General features: G+C 49.4%; 7 protein-coding genes across 7 annotated transcripts, besides 16 other annotated features; all 7 read right to left on the bottom strand.

The window, feature by feature from the left end:
• Positions 1–2,784: a sequence feature (heterozygous, Esmeraldo-like haplotype).
• Positions 1–2,933: a mobile genetic element.
• Positions 2,646–2,721: a mobile genetic element.
• Positions 2,785–9,102: a sequence feature (areas not merged during assembly with more than two copies in the genome that could not be assigned to a particular haplotype).
• Positions 5,497–5,765: a mobile genetic element.
• Positions 5,837–5,900: a microsatellite.
• Tc00.1047053505989.70 (surface protease GP63, putative) lies at positions 6,221–7,852 on the bottom strand (the record flags this gene model as incomplete). The annotated part of the gene is made up of 1 exon (XM_804579.1): positions 6,221–7,852. The coding sequence occupies one exon, from the start codon at positions 7,850–7,852 to the stop codon at positions 6,221–6,223; it is 1,632 nt and encodes a 543-aa protein (XP_809672.1).
• Positions 8,188–9,358: a mobile genetic element.
• Positions 9,103–19,638: a sequence feature (heterozygous, Esmeraldo-like haplotype).
• Tc00.1047053505989.74 (peroxisome biogenesis factor 1, putative) lies at positions 9,985–12,726 on the bottom strand (the record flags this gene model as incomplete). Its single annotated transcript, XM_804583.1, has 1 exon — positions 9,985–12,726. One exon carries the CDS (start codon positions 12,724–12,726, stop codon positions 9,985–9,987), a length of 2,742 nt encoding a protein of 913 aa, XP_809676.1.
• Positions 12,918–12,945: a microsatellite.
• On the bottom strand, positions 13,031–13,969 carry Tc00.1047053505989.78 (hypothetical protein, conserved; the record flags this gene model as incomplete). The annotated part of the gene is made up of 1 exon (XM_804584.1): positions 13,031–13,969. The coding sequence occupies one exon, from the start codon at positions 13,967–13,969 to the stop codon at positions 13,031–13,033; it is 939 nt and encodes a 312-aa protein (XP_809677.1).
• Positions 14,051–14,085: a microsatellite.
• Positions 14,186–14,212: a microsatellite.
• Tc00.1047053505989.82 (RuvB-like DNA helicase, putative) lies at positions 14,422–15,801 on the bottom strand (the record flags this gene model as incomplete). The annotated part of the gene is made up of 1 exon (XM_804585.1): positions 14,422–15,801. One exon carries the CDS (start codon positions 15,799–15,801, stop codon positions 14,422–14,424), a length of 1,380 nt encoding a protein of 459 aa, XP_809678.1.
• Positions 15,877–15,899: a microsatellite.
• On the bottom strand, positions 16,065–17,435 carry Tc00.1047053505989.90 (hypothetical protein, conserved; the record flags this gene model as incomplete). Its single annotated transcript, XM_804580.1, has 1 exon — positions 16,065–17,435. One exon carries the CDS (start codon positions 17,433–17,435, stop codon positions 16,065–16,067), a length of 1,371 nt encoding a protein of 456 aa, XP_809673.1.
• On the bottom strand, positions 17,622–18,233 carry Tc00.1047053505989.100 (hypothetical protein, conserved; the record flags this gene model as incomplete). The annotated part of the gene is made up of 1 exon (XM_804581.1): positions 17,622–18,233. One exon carries the CDS (start codon positions 18,231–18,233, stop codon positions 17,622–17,624), a length of 612 nt encoding a protein of 203 aa, XP_809674.1.
• Positions 17,660–17,699: a microsatellite.
• Positions 18,294–18,326: a microsatellite.
• Positions 18,425–18,496: a sequence feature (A-rich).
• Positions 18,556–18,612: a sequence feature (T-rich).
• On the bottom strand, positions 18,874–19,638 carry Tc00.1047053505989.110 (hypothetical protein, conserved; the record flags this gene model as incomplete). Its single annotated transcript, XM_804582.1, has 1 exon — positions 18,874–19,638. A coding segment is annotated over one exon (765 nt), but the record flags the coding sequence as incomplete, so codon positions are not given.

Below are 19,638 nucleotides of genomic sequence, written 5' to 3' on the forward strand. Positions count from 1 at the left end.
CCCATCCATTCCACCACCTCCGGCTATTACGCACAGACAGCGCACCGCACCGCCGACGCCCCACCCGATCTTTCAAATCGCCCGACGCAATCGTCGGGAAGGGCAATGGAGCTTATCCGCCAACGACGCTTGACTGTGGTACGACGACCCCCGACATCCCCGCTTTGGGCCAGTTATATTAGGAGAGCGAACGAGGTGGCTCGAGAGATGTGGGCGCCGTCAACGTGGCAGCAGAGAATGTTTCTAGCGGGCAATTTGCAACCTTATGCCGCACGCACGAACAGCCGATCAACGAGGAGAGCCGCGCGGCCTTTTGATGGCAACATTAGATGTGGCGCCATGGACCTGACCGCAGTACGCCAGGATGCTGCGGTCCATGTCGGAAATGAATCGAACCCCGCTGGGCATGATGATTCTGGGGTTACAAAAAATTGCGGCGCGATGGGAGACGAAGCAGGCGCGCCCCTTAACAAAGGAAGAGATGAATCAAGTTATCCGCAGCCGAACCGATTGGAAGGAACGTGTTGTTTTTCGACTTGCGTGGATAACGGCGAGTCGTTGGTTTGAGATTGCGGCCTTAACACCCAACAATTTTACACTGGAGCCGGACGGGACCATAGTTTTGATTGGCCCGTGGCGCCGAAGACGGCGAAAGCGGATCCCCACCGCGCCTCGCGGTTCGTGAGGATACGAGGACAGGACGCCTTCGACATTATAAAGCTATGCAGAACACTTCAAGAGAACGAAAAGCTCACGAATATTACGACTGCCCACGTGGAACGAGCTCTGGCTCCTTGGAATGCCACGGCGCATTCCATAAAACGCGGTGCGTTGCGGCACGCTGCTCCAATCGTGGAGGCGTACAATTTGGACCCACGCGTGATCTCGCAGTTGGCGAAGCACGTCAATCCGTTCGACCTTCCCCAGAATACTGTTTGATATTTGTGGAAGTACACCACAATGCTGACCCAGTTGTCGTCGCTGGTCGCATTGATGTGAAGGGAGAAACTGCGGACGGGCAGGAACCCTGGCTGAAAGCAGAGGAGCGTTTTTTCCATGATTTTAATCATCATGCTGCTACAATAAAGAGACGCGCGAAAAGGACGCGTCTGACCACTCCACAAGATGAACACGCTATCCCGTTACAGCGAGTCAACGTGCCCGTATTGAATACCAAAGTGGATCATGAGTCGGTTGAACCCGGCTACCTTGGAGAGTCTCATGCAAGTTTGGGGACTCGTCGGGCGGTCCCCTTTCCCTCCGTCTTCCTCCGGTAAGGCGCACGAAGGCTCACGGAGGATTCCAACCTCTGGCGCGCGTTTGTTACGAAAGGCGGGAATAATCGAGGACGCTTTGTCCACAATAACAGGCGGATGGACAATACCTTTTTCGGTTGTGGAGGAGAAAACCACCGGTTTACGACGACGATGGATCGCGTGGCCACGCGACAAGAACAGAGACGACCCTTATGAGGCGAATGTTCCTCTTTTACACATTTCCCATTATTTGCCGCCTGTGATGGCTGAGGCCGCTTCCTGCCTGGATTTAAAGGCATCCTTTGCTCAAGTTTCTTTACCGCGGGAGACTCGGCATCTCTTTCGATGCCGCGTGGAGGACGGCACGCTGTTGGAGCCGACATGGCTCCCAATGGGATACAAGGCCAGCCCAGAAATTCTCCAGATTATTATTTCGGCAATTGCGGTGGTGACGACGATGGTTCACCCCCTCTGGGCTGCACCTCCATTGGTGCGTATTGGCGTTTGGATCGATAATATACGCATTGCAGGGTCGAAAAGCGGTGCGACATTGTGGGAAGCCCAAGTGCTTCGTAATGCGGACGGCTGTCACGCATCCATGGGGGAGGACCGCAAATCGGGCGCTACGCAGTACACCTTCCTGGGGGTGCAGTTTGATCACACTCACCGGGCGGTATCCCTGAGTGACAAGTTTGTCCGGTCCGTGCGCGCCATGTCGGCGCTCAATTCTTCAACCATCGCGGAAATGAAGGTTATGGCGTCACGCTTTTTGTACGCGGCTGCCATTTTGGGCACGCGTTTATGTGACTACTACTTTTTCAAGGCAGTGCGACGACGATTATCCGCACTTAACCGGGGGATTGTGCAGGAGACATTCCCGGCGAACCTTCCGCCGTCAGCGGCTGGTTTGGGCGAGAGATGAGGGCACATCATCGAGAATATAATCGCAAGCGAATCATCAAGCCCACGGAAAAGGCATCGGCCGCCATCATCACGGATGCATCGCTCCATGGATGGAGAGCCGTTTTTATTCCAGACTCCGGCGGCGTTAAAATTGCCGGAGGGAAATGGGAGAGGAAGCCTTTTCTTATCATGCAGGCCGAGGCGCGCGCGGTACGCTTAGCCTTATCGGTCTTTTCCGCCATCTTGCCATCCACCATGGACGTTTGGGTGGGCAATAATTCGCTGCAAGGAGCGGCGAATAAAGGCAGCTCGAAATCGCACGCGTTGACGTGTGAGCTGCAACGGATATATGAGTTTTTAGACTCTCGCGGAATACAGGCATCCTTTGCATACGTACGGTCTGCAGAAAACCCCGAAGACGGCATATTGCGCGGTCGTGTGTTTACACTTCAGGACTTGGCGAAGGGGTGGAACTTGCGAAGGGGAGCGGCGGAGTCTTTTGGCTTGAGGACCCCAAAGTCTGCCACGTCGTAAGCGATGCGTATATATATATCCCATCCGAATAGAGTGAACAGGTCATGATTGTTGCAAACGGATGATATATATATGCATATATATATATGCACTTACTAGGTGTTAAACTTCGAGGATGTGGTGAACTCGCTCTTATTCCGTTTATCCCTTTCTTATTCCTATCTTGTTTGGTTCCTATTATTGATAAACTCAGGATTCGGCCTGCGGCACATAAAATCATTCCCATGTCAAAAGAGAGAATCCCCCACACCGCCGCGCAGCATCATGCGTTCGGAGACACACCGCCTCCCTCAATCCTCGTACTCGCATCGCGTTTCAAGGCGGCGCTCTTCGTCTCACGGCTGAAGGATAAGCCAATAGATTCACACCACTTGGAAAGGGCCTCCTGTTCTCCTGTTGGCGCCACTTCTTGACCGCACCGTGGCCCCGCTGAACCACACTCCTCCGCAGCCCACTGGTTCGGATACTGCTAATCCAAACAGAAGTCTCCTTGCCACGCGCGGCACCACAGACTGCGGTCTTACCATCTCGGGGTCCTCCGCCAAGACCCTCGCGGTGGTGCGGGGAACTTCCGGACAACACTCGTGGCCCGTGTGGGGCGAGTCAATTCCACGAGATCCACAAATCCCACTCGACAGCCGAAACTCGCCCGTGCATATCCGCCAAGAGAGCTGCCTGTAAAAAGGCGCAACCAAGTCCAGTAAAGCAGCGGTCTCGTCCCACATTGCGCCAAGATACTGTGAAATGTGAAATGGCAGAGCAACCATGACCCCGGCGTCCTCATGGGCGTTCCGTGCCTTTGGCCATGCGATGAACCGCCATCCCCGCCCTGACGGCTTGTCCAGCACCGCCGCAAAAGGCACCGCCGGTCCACCCCGCGACGGTCCCTTCCAACGCTTCACAAACACTACCTGCCTTTCTCAAAAGCAGCGCATGCTGTGCGGAGATCCCCAAATTCATTTCGTTCCTATCGCTCGTCGAGGTGACGGACCGTAACACAGTGTCCTTCCACAAATCGTCAACACAGCCGCGTGCCGTTGAATTCATCCGCCATCGGATCCACTTCGGGGAGTAAAAGTGCACAGGTCCACTCGTCGCCGGGGCAACCAATCCTCCTTCTCCTCCCGCAACGCAACCCGACAACTATGGGTGCGCCAAACGATGCTGCGGCCCTCAGGAAAGATGGTCGTGTGCCGTCCTTCCCCGGCGCCAATTGTGCCCACAGCACCGTCGCCCGGCGCACCAACTCGTTTCCAGCAAAGATAACAGCTGCGCCGACGTCTTGGTGAGGTGTCCCACGGCATCACCACGAGCGCGGCGTTGAGAGGAACCCATGCCGCGCGGTCACACCCGGAAATTGATGATGATTCCCCACCTGTGCCGGCCCAGAAGGCATTGCTTCCGGAGCCGAAAGTCCCTTTTTGTGTGTGTGTAGTTCTCCTTCCGCAGCTTCACTCGGCACGTCGTGTTGTATTTTCCAATCCGACCACATTTGCGGCATCGTGCTTCATTGGGCGGGGGTGCGGCATGCTCTTTGTTTGCTCTCGAAACCTCCTGGGGGAATGGGCGGTCCCGTTTCTGGGCATTTCAACAGCACCCTGAATGTCCTCGACCCGCACTCCAGCATCGTTATTCACTGTCCCGAGGATCCATTTGACTGAGTGTACGCAGTCGCCCTGACAACTGGAAAGATTCCATAAGCATCTCTCCCCCGCGAGTGGCGCACGCCCAGGACGCACCGTTCCCCTCACGGCTGTCTGCATGCCAGGACCTGGCGCAGCCGGCGTCGGAAGGGTGACCCAAGACGCATCCAGGAGCTGTGGCCAGGCGTTGCACACATCATGCATTTCAATACGCCGTCAAATGGTGCGAATGCGATCCTCCGGACAAGTCCCCGCCTCCCACGGATTCCCCACTTGGTCCCCCGTGTGCCCCGTGGGCCGAGTGACAGCTCTAATCCCTCTGGCACTTCATGAATCTGCATGATCTTCCGATTGTCTCTGCCGTATGGGACGCATTCCAACTTCCCGTGGCAGGAGCGGTGGAGAATCGTGACGGGCCTGACTGAGTGCTGATGGTCGCCAGTTTGTCGTCCCATTTACGGCTATGAGCAAATTTTGCAACGGCGCCAATCGAATGCGCACCGCATGGAACTGCGCGTGGGCATCTGAGCTGCATTTCAGTATTTTTGCTCCTCCAACCAAGCCCAGGCGCACTCATATGGGCGCTGCAGCGCCAACTGCCTTCCCTCAGGTGCCGCCCAATTGCTCCAAACAGTGGTGTGCTTCTTCCTCTTCAGAGAGGCTCGAATGGACTCAGGGTTCCTCGGCACGGTGATAGCTGTGACAGAGTGTCGCAACGAGGTGCAATTCATTCCTTTGTCCTGGAACCGCCTTGCAACGAATTCGCCGCCCGCTAATGGTGAGAACGCCGCCCACGTGGTGGCTCAATGGCGGGCTATTCGCTGGGCAAAGACAAAGTGTCGTTGGACCGCACAACCTCAGAATGTGGTTGTGGGCGTGTCTGTCTCGTGGACACCGCCCAAGCCATGAATCCACCCATAAATTCCTCCCTCAATAAACATTCTTTGCGCTAGGCTTCACAAGAATAGATAGGAGAGAATAATCGCCTGGGCCGCTGCACGAATCCTAAAATTATCTAAAGAAATCAAGCAAAAGAGGGAAAAGGGGTAAATGGAGAGGCAGTGGCTTCGCCACATCCTCAATGCTTGCTCCAATTAAATACATGTATATTCGGGAAGCCACTCTCCTGACACGGCGCAGTCTATTCAGATGGATGATGTTTATTCATTACGAAGTGGCAGACTTTGGGATCCTCCAACCACAAGACCCCGCCGAAAGGTAGGAATCAAAAGAGGATTGGTGGGAAAGTAAAAAAAAAAGAAAAAAAGCATTCGTCTTGCCGTTATCGGTTCCTCGACTCCTTCCACCGCGGTGTTGCAGAGAATTCGAAAGATGGGCAATTATCGCAAATAAATATATTCGCCTTTGATGGAGGATATATTAATTTGGGCAACCAACATTCCTCGCGTTCATCCTCTTCACAAGCTCCCAGAAGAAGACATTATTATTGGGTGTTCCTCTAGACACACCTCCGTTCACACCATTCCTCTCGCAACCATTAAAAAAAAAAAAAAAAAAAAAACGGAAAATGACAAAAAAATTCAAAATAAAAAAAAAAAAAAAATACGCTCCAACAATACAAATGGCTTCTTTTCTATAAATGCTGCTCCACACACGCACTGCTTCTTTTGCGTTCTTGACGCACGATCCGGTTCAATTTGGAAAAATACTAATTCGACCTAAAGTAAATAGCAGAGAAAAAGTAGAGGCCACTCAGGGCCGCACATATATATATATATTACTATCAAAGCATCTCTTTTCAATTGAGGATAAATGTGCCCGTAAGGAATTAAAAATGATTAAACAAGACAAATTAACAGCACTGACCAAAAACTGGCAAATTTACAATTGAACGGTTACAAAACGCGTTTTTTTACAAAATCATTAACACATTGAAATAAAAATAAGAACCAGCATAATCAATGGAATCGGGGGAAAAGCTGACAGCAAACTGCTCACGTCTCCACTTTCATTAATTGTATCGAAGACAATACATACATCGTCGTACTTTGGACACAAAATCCTCCCTTGCATGAACAGCCCAGCTGGTGTAATACTGCTGCCCTCCGGGCATTTGTGCCACGCATCGTCTCCAAGGTACCGCACTCTCACCTCGCCCTTGTCACACGACACCTCAGCGCACACGTCACCAACAAGACCCTCGGAATCGGCAAGTCCATCCCCTTTCAAGCACTTGGATCTCGGACCAACGCGGCTCCCACGCATAGCGGTTGCGTTCCCATCACTGCACCCAGTGTTGACATACGTTTCAATGTAAGGGCAGAAGTCCATTAAAAAACCGGGCACACCGCCAAGTTTGGGATTCGAAAAGTACTGAAATTGTGGGGGAAGGGGAGCGCCGTAGAGTTCCATTGCACAGTGCCCCAGCGCCAGGCGATCCGACGTGCATGAAAGGAGACTACTATTAACGGTGCAAAACATCTCTGGATACTTGGTGACGCCATTCACCACGCATTTCTCCGTCAGCAGCGCGCAGCCGGAGTTGTTGCCCCATGACATCGGTTCCTCCTTTCCCCAATTTGCCTTGTAAAAACCGGTGTCCTCCAAAGCAGCCATTGTCAACGCCGTGTAGTATCCGATTCCTTCTTTCCCAGCCATCAGCTCGTCCTTTGCGTTGCGTCTCTTCCAATGCGACAATGCTGCTGTGGGCCCACCCTCATCCTCCAGCTCCATGCCGGTAGCACTCATGCAGTTGAAGTGCTCACGAGTCTTCTCCACCGTCTTGGGTGACGACACCTGAAACACCCTTGCCTTGCCACGCACACCCTTAACCTCTTTCACCATTTTGCGTTCCTTAATTATCCCAAAAGTAAACCCAAGAGCATGTCCAATCTCATGCGCTAAAGTACGAACACCGTACTCCGAATCAGTCACAAAGCTCGGGCCATAATTCATCACACCAACAACAGGACGTCCATCGGGTAATTGAGAGCAAAAATTAGCCCATGCAAGAGTGGAAACCGTTATAGGGGCAGCGGAGACATACAAGTACATGTCCGCACCGCTCACACCCTCTGTGTGGTGGGAGCTGGGTATTGTAAACTGAGCGCATATACCGAAATAAAAAGTCGGCACAATAACCCTGCCCGTGAGAGGTTCAACAAGGAGACGATCCGTATGCATTTTAAGTGCTCGGGGAATAAGGGATTTCAATATGATGGACTTTTTTTCCTCAGTTAAAATATCCTTTTCCTTACACTCAACAGTTCCCCCAGTAAAGTCCGGACGAATCTGCCCCTCGGCGGTGCAGTACTTTGAGGGATCGTTCAGATCCTCCGTGAAGACTTGAAAGCGGATGGGCGCCCATTCGGGATCCGAGGCAGTCATCGCCCGCATCATTCCACTTTCCCGAGTTGGCAGCTCTAGCACGACCGCTGTCGTCCGTGGTCCAACCTTTTTTTCAATTTCATCGGAGATGCAGTGATGCTCTGCGACGGCAACAGAGCCAGAGACGCAGCAGAGCAGCAGCACCTGGAATAGCAGAGTGTGACGCATCCTTGGGTGTGTTTTCTCTTTTGGGTCTTTCACAGTGCACTTTAGCTGCTTGTATGCTTGTCAACTGGATTACCTTGACAGAATAAATGAATGGATTAAATAACTGGTGTAGTCTCAATAAAATACGGCATCAGTGAGTTATGGTAACTGCTGAAATACACATTGAATACGATACTACGAAATCATCACGGCTTTTTTTCCAAGATAAATAGGGTTACCTTCGTGAGCGCTCGTCCATTCGCTTCATTGCGGTTGACTGGAAAATTCCCTCCGATCCATTGATGGCACTCCGCCTCTTCCTCCTTTTTTTTGCCGTTCTTTACATTTTCTTCGGGTTTTCCCCTACTCTTACCAAAACTTCTAGCCACACGATGCCACCTGGGTGCCGAAGAGGTGGTCGAGCAGCGACAAGAGTTTCCTGCTATGAAGCAACTGCCATTGAGAGAACTTTTCGGTGCGGGGGTCCTGTTCAATGCCCAGCTGTTGGCGCACAGCCAAGGTGCCTGGACATTCTGGAAGCAGATGGTGCAAGGTCTCCTGCGGGCCAATTGGCGTGCTTGTGGAAGTTGGCTGATCCTGTGGTAGCAGAGATCGCCTCCTGGCACTTCTGTTTAGATGCCGTGTGGCGTCTGGGTTGTGTGCGCAGCGGCTTCTGTGCTGTGCGGTGCTTCTCCGTGTGGGGAAAACCATGTCACAGAAATCGCATTTGAGCTCGGGAAGCGGTGGAGGATGTTCCGGATGAAATGACCGACAGTGACTGACGAGATTCGAGAATCCCGTCAATGTAGAATCGCAGTACGGACATTTCTCCTTCCGACGACGTGTGATGGTCCGTCTCCTTACTGGAGAGACGTCTTCCTCCCTTGCCGACGGGGGAACAGTGTCCGTCCCCGGTGCAGTTGGATCGTTGTTAGAGCGCATATATGCAGACTGTTCTGGTGAGATGTTGCAGAAACGGCATTGGTTCGTGCAATCTCTCACAGCCCAGTATAGTCGGCCCCAGAGCTCAGATTCGCCGCACCTTGCCCTTGCGAGGTGAACCAGTTCTTGACGGTGAAGAACTTCCTGAGTGATCAGGTCCTTGCCGCTAAGATCTGATGGCCTTGTGCCGCAAAGCAAGTAGCGATGAGTGTCTTGACGAATCGTACTACGCCACTTATTGGTGAGCTGGGTAGTAAAACATGTCAGCAGATCCGTATGCCATAAAGGTGCAATTCCGTGCTCCGTGTATTGTCCAGTCTCCATAGTCTGCGTCGCATACTGATCTGCAAGCTCGTTAGCATGTACTCCACAATGTCCGTAACAAAACTGCAGATGCACGGACCAGCCAGCACACGTCAATGTCAAGAGACGCTGCCAGATCTGATCCTCCGTCCAGTAGGTTTGACTGAGCGGGCCCTTGTTTAAAGCCGCTAGAAGGGACTGGCTGTCTGTAACCACAAGCAGGGTTTTATGCCTGTGTTAGATACGAGGGATAATCAGCCTTTCCAGGGCCAGAAGCAGCGCACAGCACACTCTCTCCAAGCAGCTCATATCATGCGGCATCACCGCACGGCAACCCCATCGTGATGGGCAGCCCTGAAGCGGGGATGCGAAGAGTAATGCGGACGAACCTCCTTTGACCGTCGTTCTCTCGAGGTGCTCGACAACAGGCGTGCCGGCGGTGCAATGATCATGACCGTTTCTTCCGCACCGCACCACCTGCCATCCCATTGCGTTAAGGTCGCCGTGTTCGCCGTTGCTCTCTCCACCGCCCCATGACCACGCCGGTCCTTTCAACACGGCGGATCGGAGCGTCGCCAAAAGCTGCCCCAAAAGCCAACACACCGGACCCATGGTGCGTTCCGTGACCATCTAATTTCTACACCAGTGCATATGAATACTTAAAACACAAGAAGAAAAAAAAAATCGCAGTGAGGATAAATTGACCCCTTTCTACCCTTTGTCCTCCGCATTCCCTTCTCTCCCTCTCCTTTTTTTTATTTTCATTTTTACAGCGTCACCCCTTCTTTCCACCTCCCCTATTTTTAAGGCAAAGGCGCCACGAGGTATCGAGAGCTTGAAGAGAGGTCAGCCTTTATTATTAATTTTGGTTTGACAACCTTCATTTTTATACTTGCTGTTGAAGCCGCTTACTGCATGGCCAGTTTTTTGCCTACTTTAGACCTCTTGTTTCCCGTGTCGCCTCCAGTAAACATGTACCGCATTCTTTCATATTCTAAAATGTCTTTAGAGGTCAAAGAGGGCCGAGTTACGGCCAGCGCTTGCTTCATATCCTCCATCTCCATTTGAGTAAAAAGGTTCAGATCCTGTCCCTTTTTTACGGTCCCAAATAGTGGCTTCAATGTGTCCTCAATCTTCTCCAGGGTTGTGTCTCTGCCTACATTTGCCACAGCAAAACTCCGCTCGAAATCCATCTCCGCGACGTCCAATGAAAGCCGTTCAATCACACGCCGAGTCACAAAAATATGTGCGGACGAAACCAGTCCAGATAAGTCTGCAGGCGTCCAATTAACAGTTTCTCTCGCAATATCCTCAACCTCCTGCCGTGAGAGGTTCGCAGAGATTTTATCAAGGCAGAACAACAATATTTCCAAACGCTCCTCGTAGGACGGAATGGGGCATTCCACAGCCTTGTCCAGTCTACCTGGTCGAAGCAGGGCGGCGTCTATTAAATCAGGGCGACTAGATGCGGCCACAACATAAACATCTTTTCGCTCATCCACCCCATCCAAGTAGCACAACAACTGATTCACTACGCGATCTGTCACGCCGGAGTTATCCACACCACGTTGTGGAGCAACCGAGTCAAACTCGTCAAAAAAAACCACGCAAGGTGCAGCTGCCTCAGCGCGTTCAAAAACATCACGAATCTTCTGCTCACTTTGACCAATGTATTTCCCAAATACCTCGGGACCATTGACAACAATGCAATTCAATTCGGCGGCATTTACAAGCGTCTCTACCAAAAACGTCTTTCCGCAACCTGAAGGACCGTAAAGAAGTAATCCACTTCGGGTTTTCAACGGAAGGCGTGCAAATAATTCGGGGTGCTTCATAGGCAACACTAAGGTGTCATACAAGATTTTTTTCGCGTTAGAAAGGCCTCCAATGGAATCTAAAGATTGTTTTTCACCCCGAAGAAAGTGGATTCCGGTATGAGACAACGGAGTAAAGCGAGCAATGACTTCCTTTGCCTTCTCCAAAGAGGAAAAATCCCCATCCGTGGAGCAGCTTTTGATACGCACGGAAACCTTCTTGATATCAAATGGGGTGTAGTTCTCCGTAAGGGCCGCCAGTTGTTCCAACGTGTCCGCAGACTCCTTTGGGAACATCTGCTGGAGCAACGCCAGGCGTGCCTTTCGGTCCAGCGCTTCGACCTTCGTGATTTTGGAAAAACAATTCGCTGACCGAAGACGCTCGTAAACATCTTCACGGTTCCCGCAAGTTGCGAGAACAACGACAGAGCCGCGACCCGCAAAAGTAAATGCGTCGGAGAAGCAATGCAGCATTTCCTCCAAGGTCGATTTTGTCTTGCCAGTAATCGCCGCCGCAGCCCCTTCACGTTGCACCGGGGCAATGGTATCAAAATCATCCAAAATCAAGACAGAAGGCGCACACAGGATACATTCCGCTAAGGCCTGTTGTAGGGAGACCAACTGTCGACTTCCTCCTCCAGAGCCACATTGAACAACACAGACGTGGACATCACGAAGCCTGCTCAAAACAGCTGCAACAAGAGCTGTTTTGCCACACCCCTTTCCACCACAAAGCAGAACATTACCATTGCCTCCATTTACCTCACCAAGGGAGGTATTCAACTCCGTTTCCCGAGAGAACCAGCCAGAGAGGTGACGAAGGAGCTCTTGAGATAACTCTCCGTGAACAGCTGCAACTCTATCAAAGCCTGCCTCTTTACAAGAAGAGAAAATAAAATGATCTTCCGCGAAATCTTTATCGGTCACAGTAGGCAAATTCTCTTCGGGATTGGGGAACACGACCACATTGGAGGTCTGCCCAAAAACAGTACAGCAACACACTCCTTCAGGCATCTCTTTAATGTATTTAATGGGGGCTCTCCACGCGTTTGTCCGAAGAAAAGACGGCGTCACCTCCTTAGACTCAAGAAGTTGTGACATACATGCGAGATCCCAAAAACCCACTACAAGACCGTCACACCAATGGTTTCGTTCTGCGGTTGCGGGATTCAAAAAAAGCGACACCTTTGTCTCTGTAAGAGATGTTATTGTGGTCTCGTAGGTACCGTATGGGTGGCAGCGCAGAATAGCCCACATGGGTTTTGTTCCTTTTTCGGCCACTTGCCTCGATCTTGTCGCAATGACAAATTCGGTTCCTTCGGACATAACAGCACATCCGGACGATAATTCACGACCCTGAGAGTCTTCGATTCGCTGGACCACCACCCTTGCATGAACGTCAGAAAAAACAACGACACTGATAGTCATTCCGGGGAATATGACTTGAACCTGACGAAGTAGTTGTGTCTCAATGCGAAGCGCATTCTGTTCCGCAACTTCGCTCTCATCCACGGAGGCAGGCGATACAAGCACTCGAGAGGCCTTTATTGGGTGATACACAGGGACACAGTACACAATCGCACCATTTTCCAATTCCAGGTCCCTGCCCAAAATAACGGACATGAGCAGCTTGCATGGTTCAAGATTGTGGGTTTTACGTGTCAGACATCCAACATAGAGGTTTCTTTTTCCGTCCGAAAGCCTTAGCGGTACCACCGGCGGCGTTTTGCTGCCGTAAAAGGGACTAAGACAATCGTTAAGGAATTTGGCCGATACAGTGACAAATGCATCGGTGCGGGAAGGGTCAATAAAAATTTCAAATGAACTTTGCTGCATGTTATTTCTTTATAGAAGGTCAACCATCTGTATATATACATACGTAGGGAGAGAAGAAGCGCAAAAAGGAGGAAGAGGGACAAAAGAAAGAAGGCGAAACAAAAAAAAAAAAAACAAATATTTTATGCACAGATCATTGCCATCACGACAAACAGGCAAGAATAAACTCTACTCACACAGAAAAGGGTAAAAACAACAACAACAACAACAACAAAACAAACAATCATCACTATTTCCATATTTTCATTTAATGAAAATTATAGAAAAATAGACGCAAAAAATAAAGGCCTGCCGTGGTAATGAATCAATTTGGCACATAACCCCACCTCAGTTTCCAATACTCGGCATCTTCGGTTGAAACCACACGACGTGGACTATACATTAGGGTGACGGACTCCCCAGCTGATATGGCACGCCGTGTTAAGAGATGCGCGCAAAACTGATCGGTATCATGCCATCTTAGGCCAACCCCTTTGCCCTGAGCACTGTTAGCTGACGTGAAACAAACCGCAGAATTGGGCTCAAAACTATGAAGGCAGAAATCTATGATGGGGTATAACGTCAGACCGCCGTAATCATCAGAAAGGGCTCGGGACAGGACCATTGACAATCCCCATGGCACGGATTTGGATGCAAAGTGTGGCAAGCTTTGCTCCATGCGCCGCAATAGAGAGTGTAGCCGTACCCACTCAACACGCTGTGAGGCAGAAACAAAAACCTCTTTCGATAGACACGGGCCGTTTGAAACTCCTTGTGCCTGCATGGAGTTCCCCATGTACATGGTTTCTAGTTCCCTGTGTAACAGAGTACGACCTGTGAACATATCGATGGTGTCCACATTGTAGAGATCATGCAAAAACTCAAGATATCGGCGGTGAAAGCCTCGGGGATTGTGCAGTTCACGCACCACAACCCCAGTAAGCGTTTCCAAGGGATCCCAACGATGGACAAAACGTTTCCCCTCACTGGGCGGTGCGGCAGATAACGAGAGCGCAAGAGGTAATGAAACCAAAGTCCTCCCAGCAGGAATACGTCGCGTGGCAACCAATTGACATCCCCGCCCAGAATGAAGTTGCAGCTTTAGCGCGCAATGAACCGCCACACCATTCCTGGCAGCCCATCGAAGAAAAGAACGTGCGGCAGGCACCCTTCGTGAAAGGAGGTACGGCCATACCTCTTTATAAGTCTTCCTATTGGCACAGAAAAAACGCCGTGGCGGGCCATCACTACACAAAAACTCCATTTCCCTCCCCTTCGCACGCCTGTCCTCACGCACATGCACGTACGGCGAGCCGAAAGGAATGACGCCTCCCCCCCTCACCACAAAAAAAAAAAAAAAAAAAAAAAAGAAAAGAAAAACCACCTACAACAAAAAGATTCATTCTGTAAGGCAAGTTCTACCAATACACACAAATATTAATAGGGATTGGCAAAGGTCACCATCAAGGACAGACCCCCATTTTTTTTTTTTTTTTTTTTTTCTCTTAAGCACCAAAACATGTAAATAATAAATTTACTTTTGGAGGTTTATCTCCCATATCATTGCTAGGGGAAAGTTGTACACCTATTTATGCTTAGCCCACAAATAGATATCATAACCACCCCTCCTTTTTCCTTTTCTTATCTTTCATCCATTCAGTCACCTCTATTCAAACACAACACACAATTTCAAACTCTTCTTTTATTAAGGTTCATCTATTGATAGACGTACTCATCGGCGTGCTCATGGAGAAGCTGCGCTGAAGCCTTGGCATCTTTAAACAGCCCATCAACCAACATAATATCTTCTGCTTCAATTACGCTGCGACCATTTGTTTCCGCAATAATAAGCGCTGGTGTGAGTAGCTGTACCACATAGCGCAGTGAAGTACGTTCTCCAATTTGTCCGAGGAGCTCTAAAGAGGCATCTGACACCTTTACACCCTCCACTTGGGACCGAATGTCAACAATAGAAACAATTTCTTCAATGCTGTAATTAGTCGTACGTACAATAAGTAAACGATCAAGAAGATCCGTGGGAATGCCATGGGGAGATCGAATGTCCGTTCCCCTGATGCGACAGCTGCCTCTGTTGGTAGCAAAAATTACAACAGGAGCCAGTGTTGATTCCAGTGCCTTGTTCAGGAATGTAAAGCATTCAATGTCCAACATGTGTACTTCATCGATAAACAACACACCTGGAACCAATTCAGCTACACCCTGATCAATGTACTTATTCACAACTTTGTTAATCTCATGCCGTAGTTTCTCGGTAATCTCCGTTTTCTTCTGCTTCATTAGGCTGTTAACAATAGAAAGGGCATCTTGACCTTGGTTTGGTTTTGCATTGGCAGAGTCAAGATCGTGAAGTGTCACATCCTGAATAATCTCCTTCTTCTTGTGAACATCGCCCTTTGGTAGTGGGACGTACTCATCAGCCTCCAGGTCATGATCTCCAATATAAGCATCCGAACGTCCCACTCGCTTTACAGCCCCTGTACTGGCTTCAATGTAAATGACATCACCAACAGAGACCTTTTCCTTCTCTAAGCTTTCATAGATAGCAGCATCTAACTTGAGTTGCTTGGAGCCCTTGACAGACTTGAGTGTCACAATAACATGAGCAATGGATTTGCCATAGCCTCCCAACGGATTATCTGTCTCCTCTGCACGCAATTCTGTGACTTCACCCTCATAAACCTCTTTTTGTTCCTTAATTCGAAGCCCAATTGCTCGACGGAAGTTTTCCATCAGCACCTCTGTCTTCTTTACTTCGGCACTGTAGACTTCGCTGCCAACCATTGGGCAAAAAGGCACCTTTGGTCCCAACTCTTTCGCGATACCGAGTGCCAATGCTGTCTTGCCTGTCCCAGGAGGGCCGGCAAAAAGAAGTGCACGCCCAGCCATTTTTTTGGATCTTGTGAGCTCCACAACGATACCGGCTGCTTCACGGGCCTTCACTTGTCCCACAAATCCATCAGCGGACGGTTTGGCTGAACCCTCTGCATCCAGCCCCAAACCCTTCACATGACTGTGAGCTGCCACACGCTGCCTCTTGGTGGTAGAAATGACCTCCTCAATCTTTATTCCTGGCATCTTCTCTACTCAATCCCCAGCAGTTCTTTTTTTCCCGTTTTCCCTTTTCTTTGTTGCTAGTAAAAGACCCGGATTAAAAAAAAAAAAAAAAAAAAAAAGGCACAAACAAACAAGAAAATAAATGCAGCATACACTTACATTTGTATGACTCTTTTTTTTTCTTCTCCTCAGTTGGTAATAGAGCCTCTCCACAGATTTATCGACTTGATCAAAAGAAAAAAAAAAAAAAATAAGAAAAGCTACACGAGACAGCTTAATACTTTTTATGCATTTTTTCCCGTCCCCCCGGTGACCCGCTTCAACTCTTGAAGAGTAGCACGAAGTTCCACTGCCGCAGGGTGTTTCTCAGAGACCATACCCTCAATAATTCTACGCGCCTCTTCTGCCAAAGTCTTGGCCTCTTCCACTTTTCCAATGCGCAGGTACCCCCACGCACATTTGTTAGAGGCAGTACCAATGACGATATGATTCCCTCGGTAGCGTTGTCGTGCAATATCGAGAGCCTCTCGATAAGAGGCAAATTGGTTGTTCCGGTCATCCAAGTTGCCATAAGCATCACCCAGTGCTGTATAGGTAGAAACAAGTTGTGTGTGTTGGCTGCCAAATGCCCGCTTTTGTAACTCAATAGCTTTCTCTAGAAGATCTTTTTGATGAAAATAATCCCTGTTCGCTCCATGGGCATCTGCCAATTCCAAAAGCGTCAAAGCTATTTGTGGGTTCAACGCGCCAAGCTTCCTTTCTTGGATGTCGTATGCCTGCTGGGCAATTTGTAGACGTTTAGCATGGTTGCCATTTGCACCATGCGCTCTGGAAAAAGTCAGCAACGCAATCGTTGTCTGTATGTGCTCTGGTCCACAATGGCGGCGCACAATCTCCAAGGCTCTCTCTGCTACTTGAAGCTGGGCTCCATGTTTTCCCAAATGGCCATGTGCTTCAGCAAGAAGCAACAAGACACGCCCCACTTTGGCATGTTTCGAATGAAATTTTCGCTCATGAATGTCAAGTGATTTGAGAAGGAGATCTTCCATCTCTTGGTACCGACCCATCTCCTCGTAAGCAGAGGCAATATTGTATAGAACCATGCCGTACTGTGGATGGTCCCTCCCATAGACCTGCTCCACCATATCCCGCGAGCGTTCAAGCAACTGGAGTTTTCTGGCATAGTTCCCAATTTCTCCATAGGCACAGGCCAAGTTGTTCAAACAGCTCATCAGAACGTACTGCCGATTATTATTATTATTATCAGCTTTGTCCATGGATTCAATCACGGATTCCCACTGTTTGATCGCATTCATGAATTCACCCCTTTCAAAAAACTCGGCTGCGGACTTCTGAAGCTCCTCTACTGTGCATCCAGTGGAGAACGGCGGCTGCGTGCTGCACACACGAACCGCAAAAGCGGCAGAAGTCACGGCAAAACGATTCATCATGCCCCCTACCAGGCGGTCCAAGGTGGCCGCATTTAACATGTAGGAATGAAATGGCACAATTCTTTTCATTGCTGTATAACCCTTTTTTGTGTCTTCCAGCCTGTACCTTGTCAAAAAAAGGATACCGAGAGCAAACCCCTGGTGAATACTGCAATGTGTTCTGTTGGACGTACAGGAATTAACCTGCCATCGTTTCACAGGCATCTTTTTTTTTTCCTTCAGTTCATTTTCTTGGGGAGTTCCCTCCCCTTTTTGTCTTGTTTTATTTCACATCTCACAGGTGTTGCTGCGCGCACGCAGGGGGCGAAAGCGGTAATACGCACATCACTGGGCGAACTCACATTGCCAGTAGTACTCCTTGTTTGCCCGTACCCTTCTCCTCCCGTACGTTTAACTTCCGGGGCACTCCGCGGGAAGCGTGTAAAATGCTTTTTCCTCTTTTTCATCTTCCTCTTCTTCTTCTTCCTCCATATCAACTGCGTCTCGCCTGTTCCTTTCACATGCCATCTGCAGACGACGCAGCAACGATCCCACGCTTTGAGCGTCCCCCACATAGCAGTCGACAATGCTGCGTTTCCGCAGGACGAGCCTGAGCAGCGCTTGCACACCAAACGAACCAAACGGGTTCATTGAAACGTCAATGGTTCTGATACACGGGAGATTACGCAGCGACTCACAGAGTAATTCTACGAGGGTGGTAGTGAGACGCTCCTCACGCAGATTAATGTGTTCGAGCCATGGGCAGAAGGGTAATGTAAGGAGAATGGGCAAAATGGCCCGTTGGCTCAGGTAGGCGCGGTGCAGATCTAGACGAGTGCCACATGTACCCTTACTAAAGTGCAGGAACGTGTGGTTTGGACGCTCCCCACTGGCCTTACACAAATACATATACCTTTGAGTCGGGTTGGTTTTTACATCATCCTCTGCACTGGCCAATGCCATGCAAAGAAAATCACAGCGTCTACTGATCTCCACAATGTCATCGTTGGGCGTCACCGGCATAACACCAAAGTCCCAATACCTAAAATGGAGGTGTGAAACCTAAATACACTACATGCCATCAAAAAAAAAAAAAAAAAAAAAAAAAAAGGAAAACAACAGCAACAACAAAAGCCATTGTAAATAATTAAAAAAAGACATAAGAATATAAGTCGCCACACTACGCCACACGCACGTACACACCACCTACAAGAAAAAAAAAAAAAAAAAACAATAACAACAAATCAACACCAAAAGTAAAATAAGTACATACACACAAACAGAAAATTCCTAAAAATGAAGATAGCATGTGGACAAAAAAGAAGTGACCCTATCTTCTCATCTATTTTTTTTTTTCCTTTTTTTATTGTTGTTCCCTGTTTTTTTGTTTTGTTTTCTTTTTACTCCCCTTCATTTTTTCCATCTTTCGCATAATGTCAAAGTATAAATCAAAACATTTCCCTTTTTTTCTTCCTTTTCTCCATCCCCATATCCCTTCCCCCGCCCCACCCGTTTTTTGTTTTTTGTTTTTATTATTTAGTCTTCACTTATGCATCCCCCCGTGGTTACAGTAGGATGAAAACAAAAGACGTCATGGGGCCATTGGAATTTAAAACATGAGACTCTAGTCCACAATGACCCGCACAATGGCGAGAGGTTGCTCTCAACGGTTCAACAGATTCGCAATAACCTTCTCGTCGACATGCGCCACCTCCAAAGCCGTCACTTCTCCAGGCGCGGGAAGAACTTCGCCGTGAGTGACGGGGCAGGAGATGAGACTTGAAATGGAGGTACCGGATCGGCGCTCGAGTGTCTCTGCATAGAAGACAAAAATATTCTCCCGCCCATACCATTCCTCAAGGATCTGATAGTTGCGGTGATGGAGGGAGTTAAGAGCTTCATTGGAGATGCAAAGCACATGACGCTCTTCTTCTTCGCTCGACAGTGCAATTTCGCATGCGTTGCCGGCAAATGCGCGAATTTCTTCCGCGCTCAGGTTAATGATCTTTTTATACGTTGCCTCCAGGTGCTCAAAGAATGCTTGTTTTTTCTCCTCGGAGGAAAAACGCAAAAAGTTAAGTCCCCATGCACAGATACCCTTTCCGCACCAACCAATCAGGTTGGTATGATGTACAACGTCTTCACCGACGCAGCGTTTATTTTCACCACTGAAACGTGGGAGTACAGCAGTGAAGACAAAGCGCTTCTCTTTTGGAATGTTTAAATTTTCGGGGCTGCAAACAACATCAAGAAGCTTCTCGCTGCTTCGATCGGAGAGCGCCATGTAGACAAACTCGCCGTTGTAGGAGAAGTTCATTGCGCCCATCCCCTCCAAGCACAGATCATGACTTTCAAAGTCACGCAGGTCCACGAGTTCCAACCCTGACGGTTCCTCTGACTTTACCGTCTTATCCAACTTTTTCAACAG

The sequence above is a fragment of the Trypanosoma cruzi genome, genomic scaffold (genome assembly GCF_000209065.1).
Source record: "Trypanosoma cruzi strain CL Brener 1047053515983 genomic scaffold, whole genome shotgun sequence".
Classification (NCBI taxonomy): domain Eukaryota; phylum Euglenozoa; class Kinetoplastea; order Trypanosomatida; family Trypanosomatidae; genus Trypanosoma; species Trypanosoma cruzi.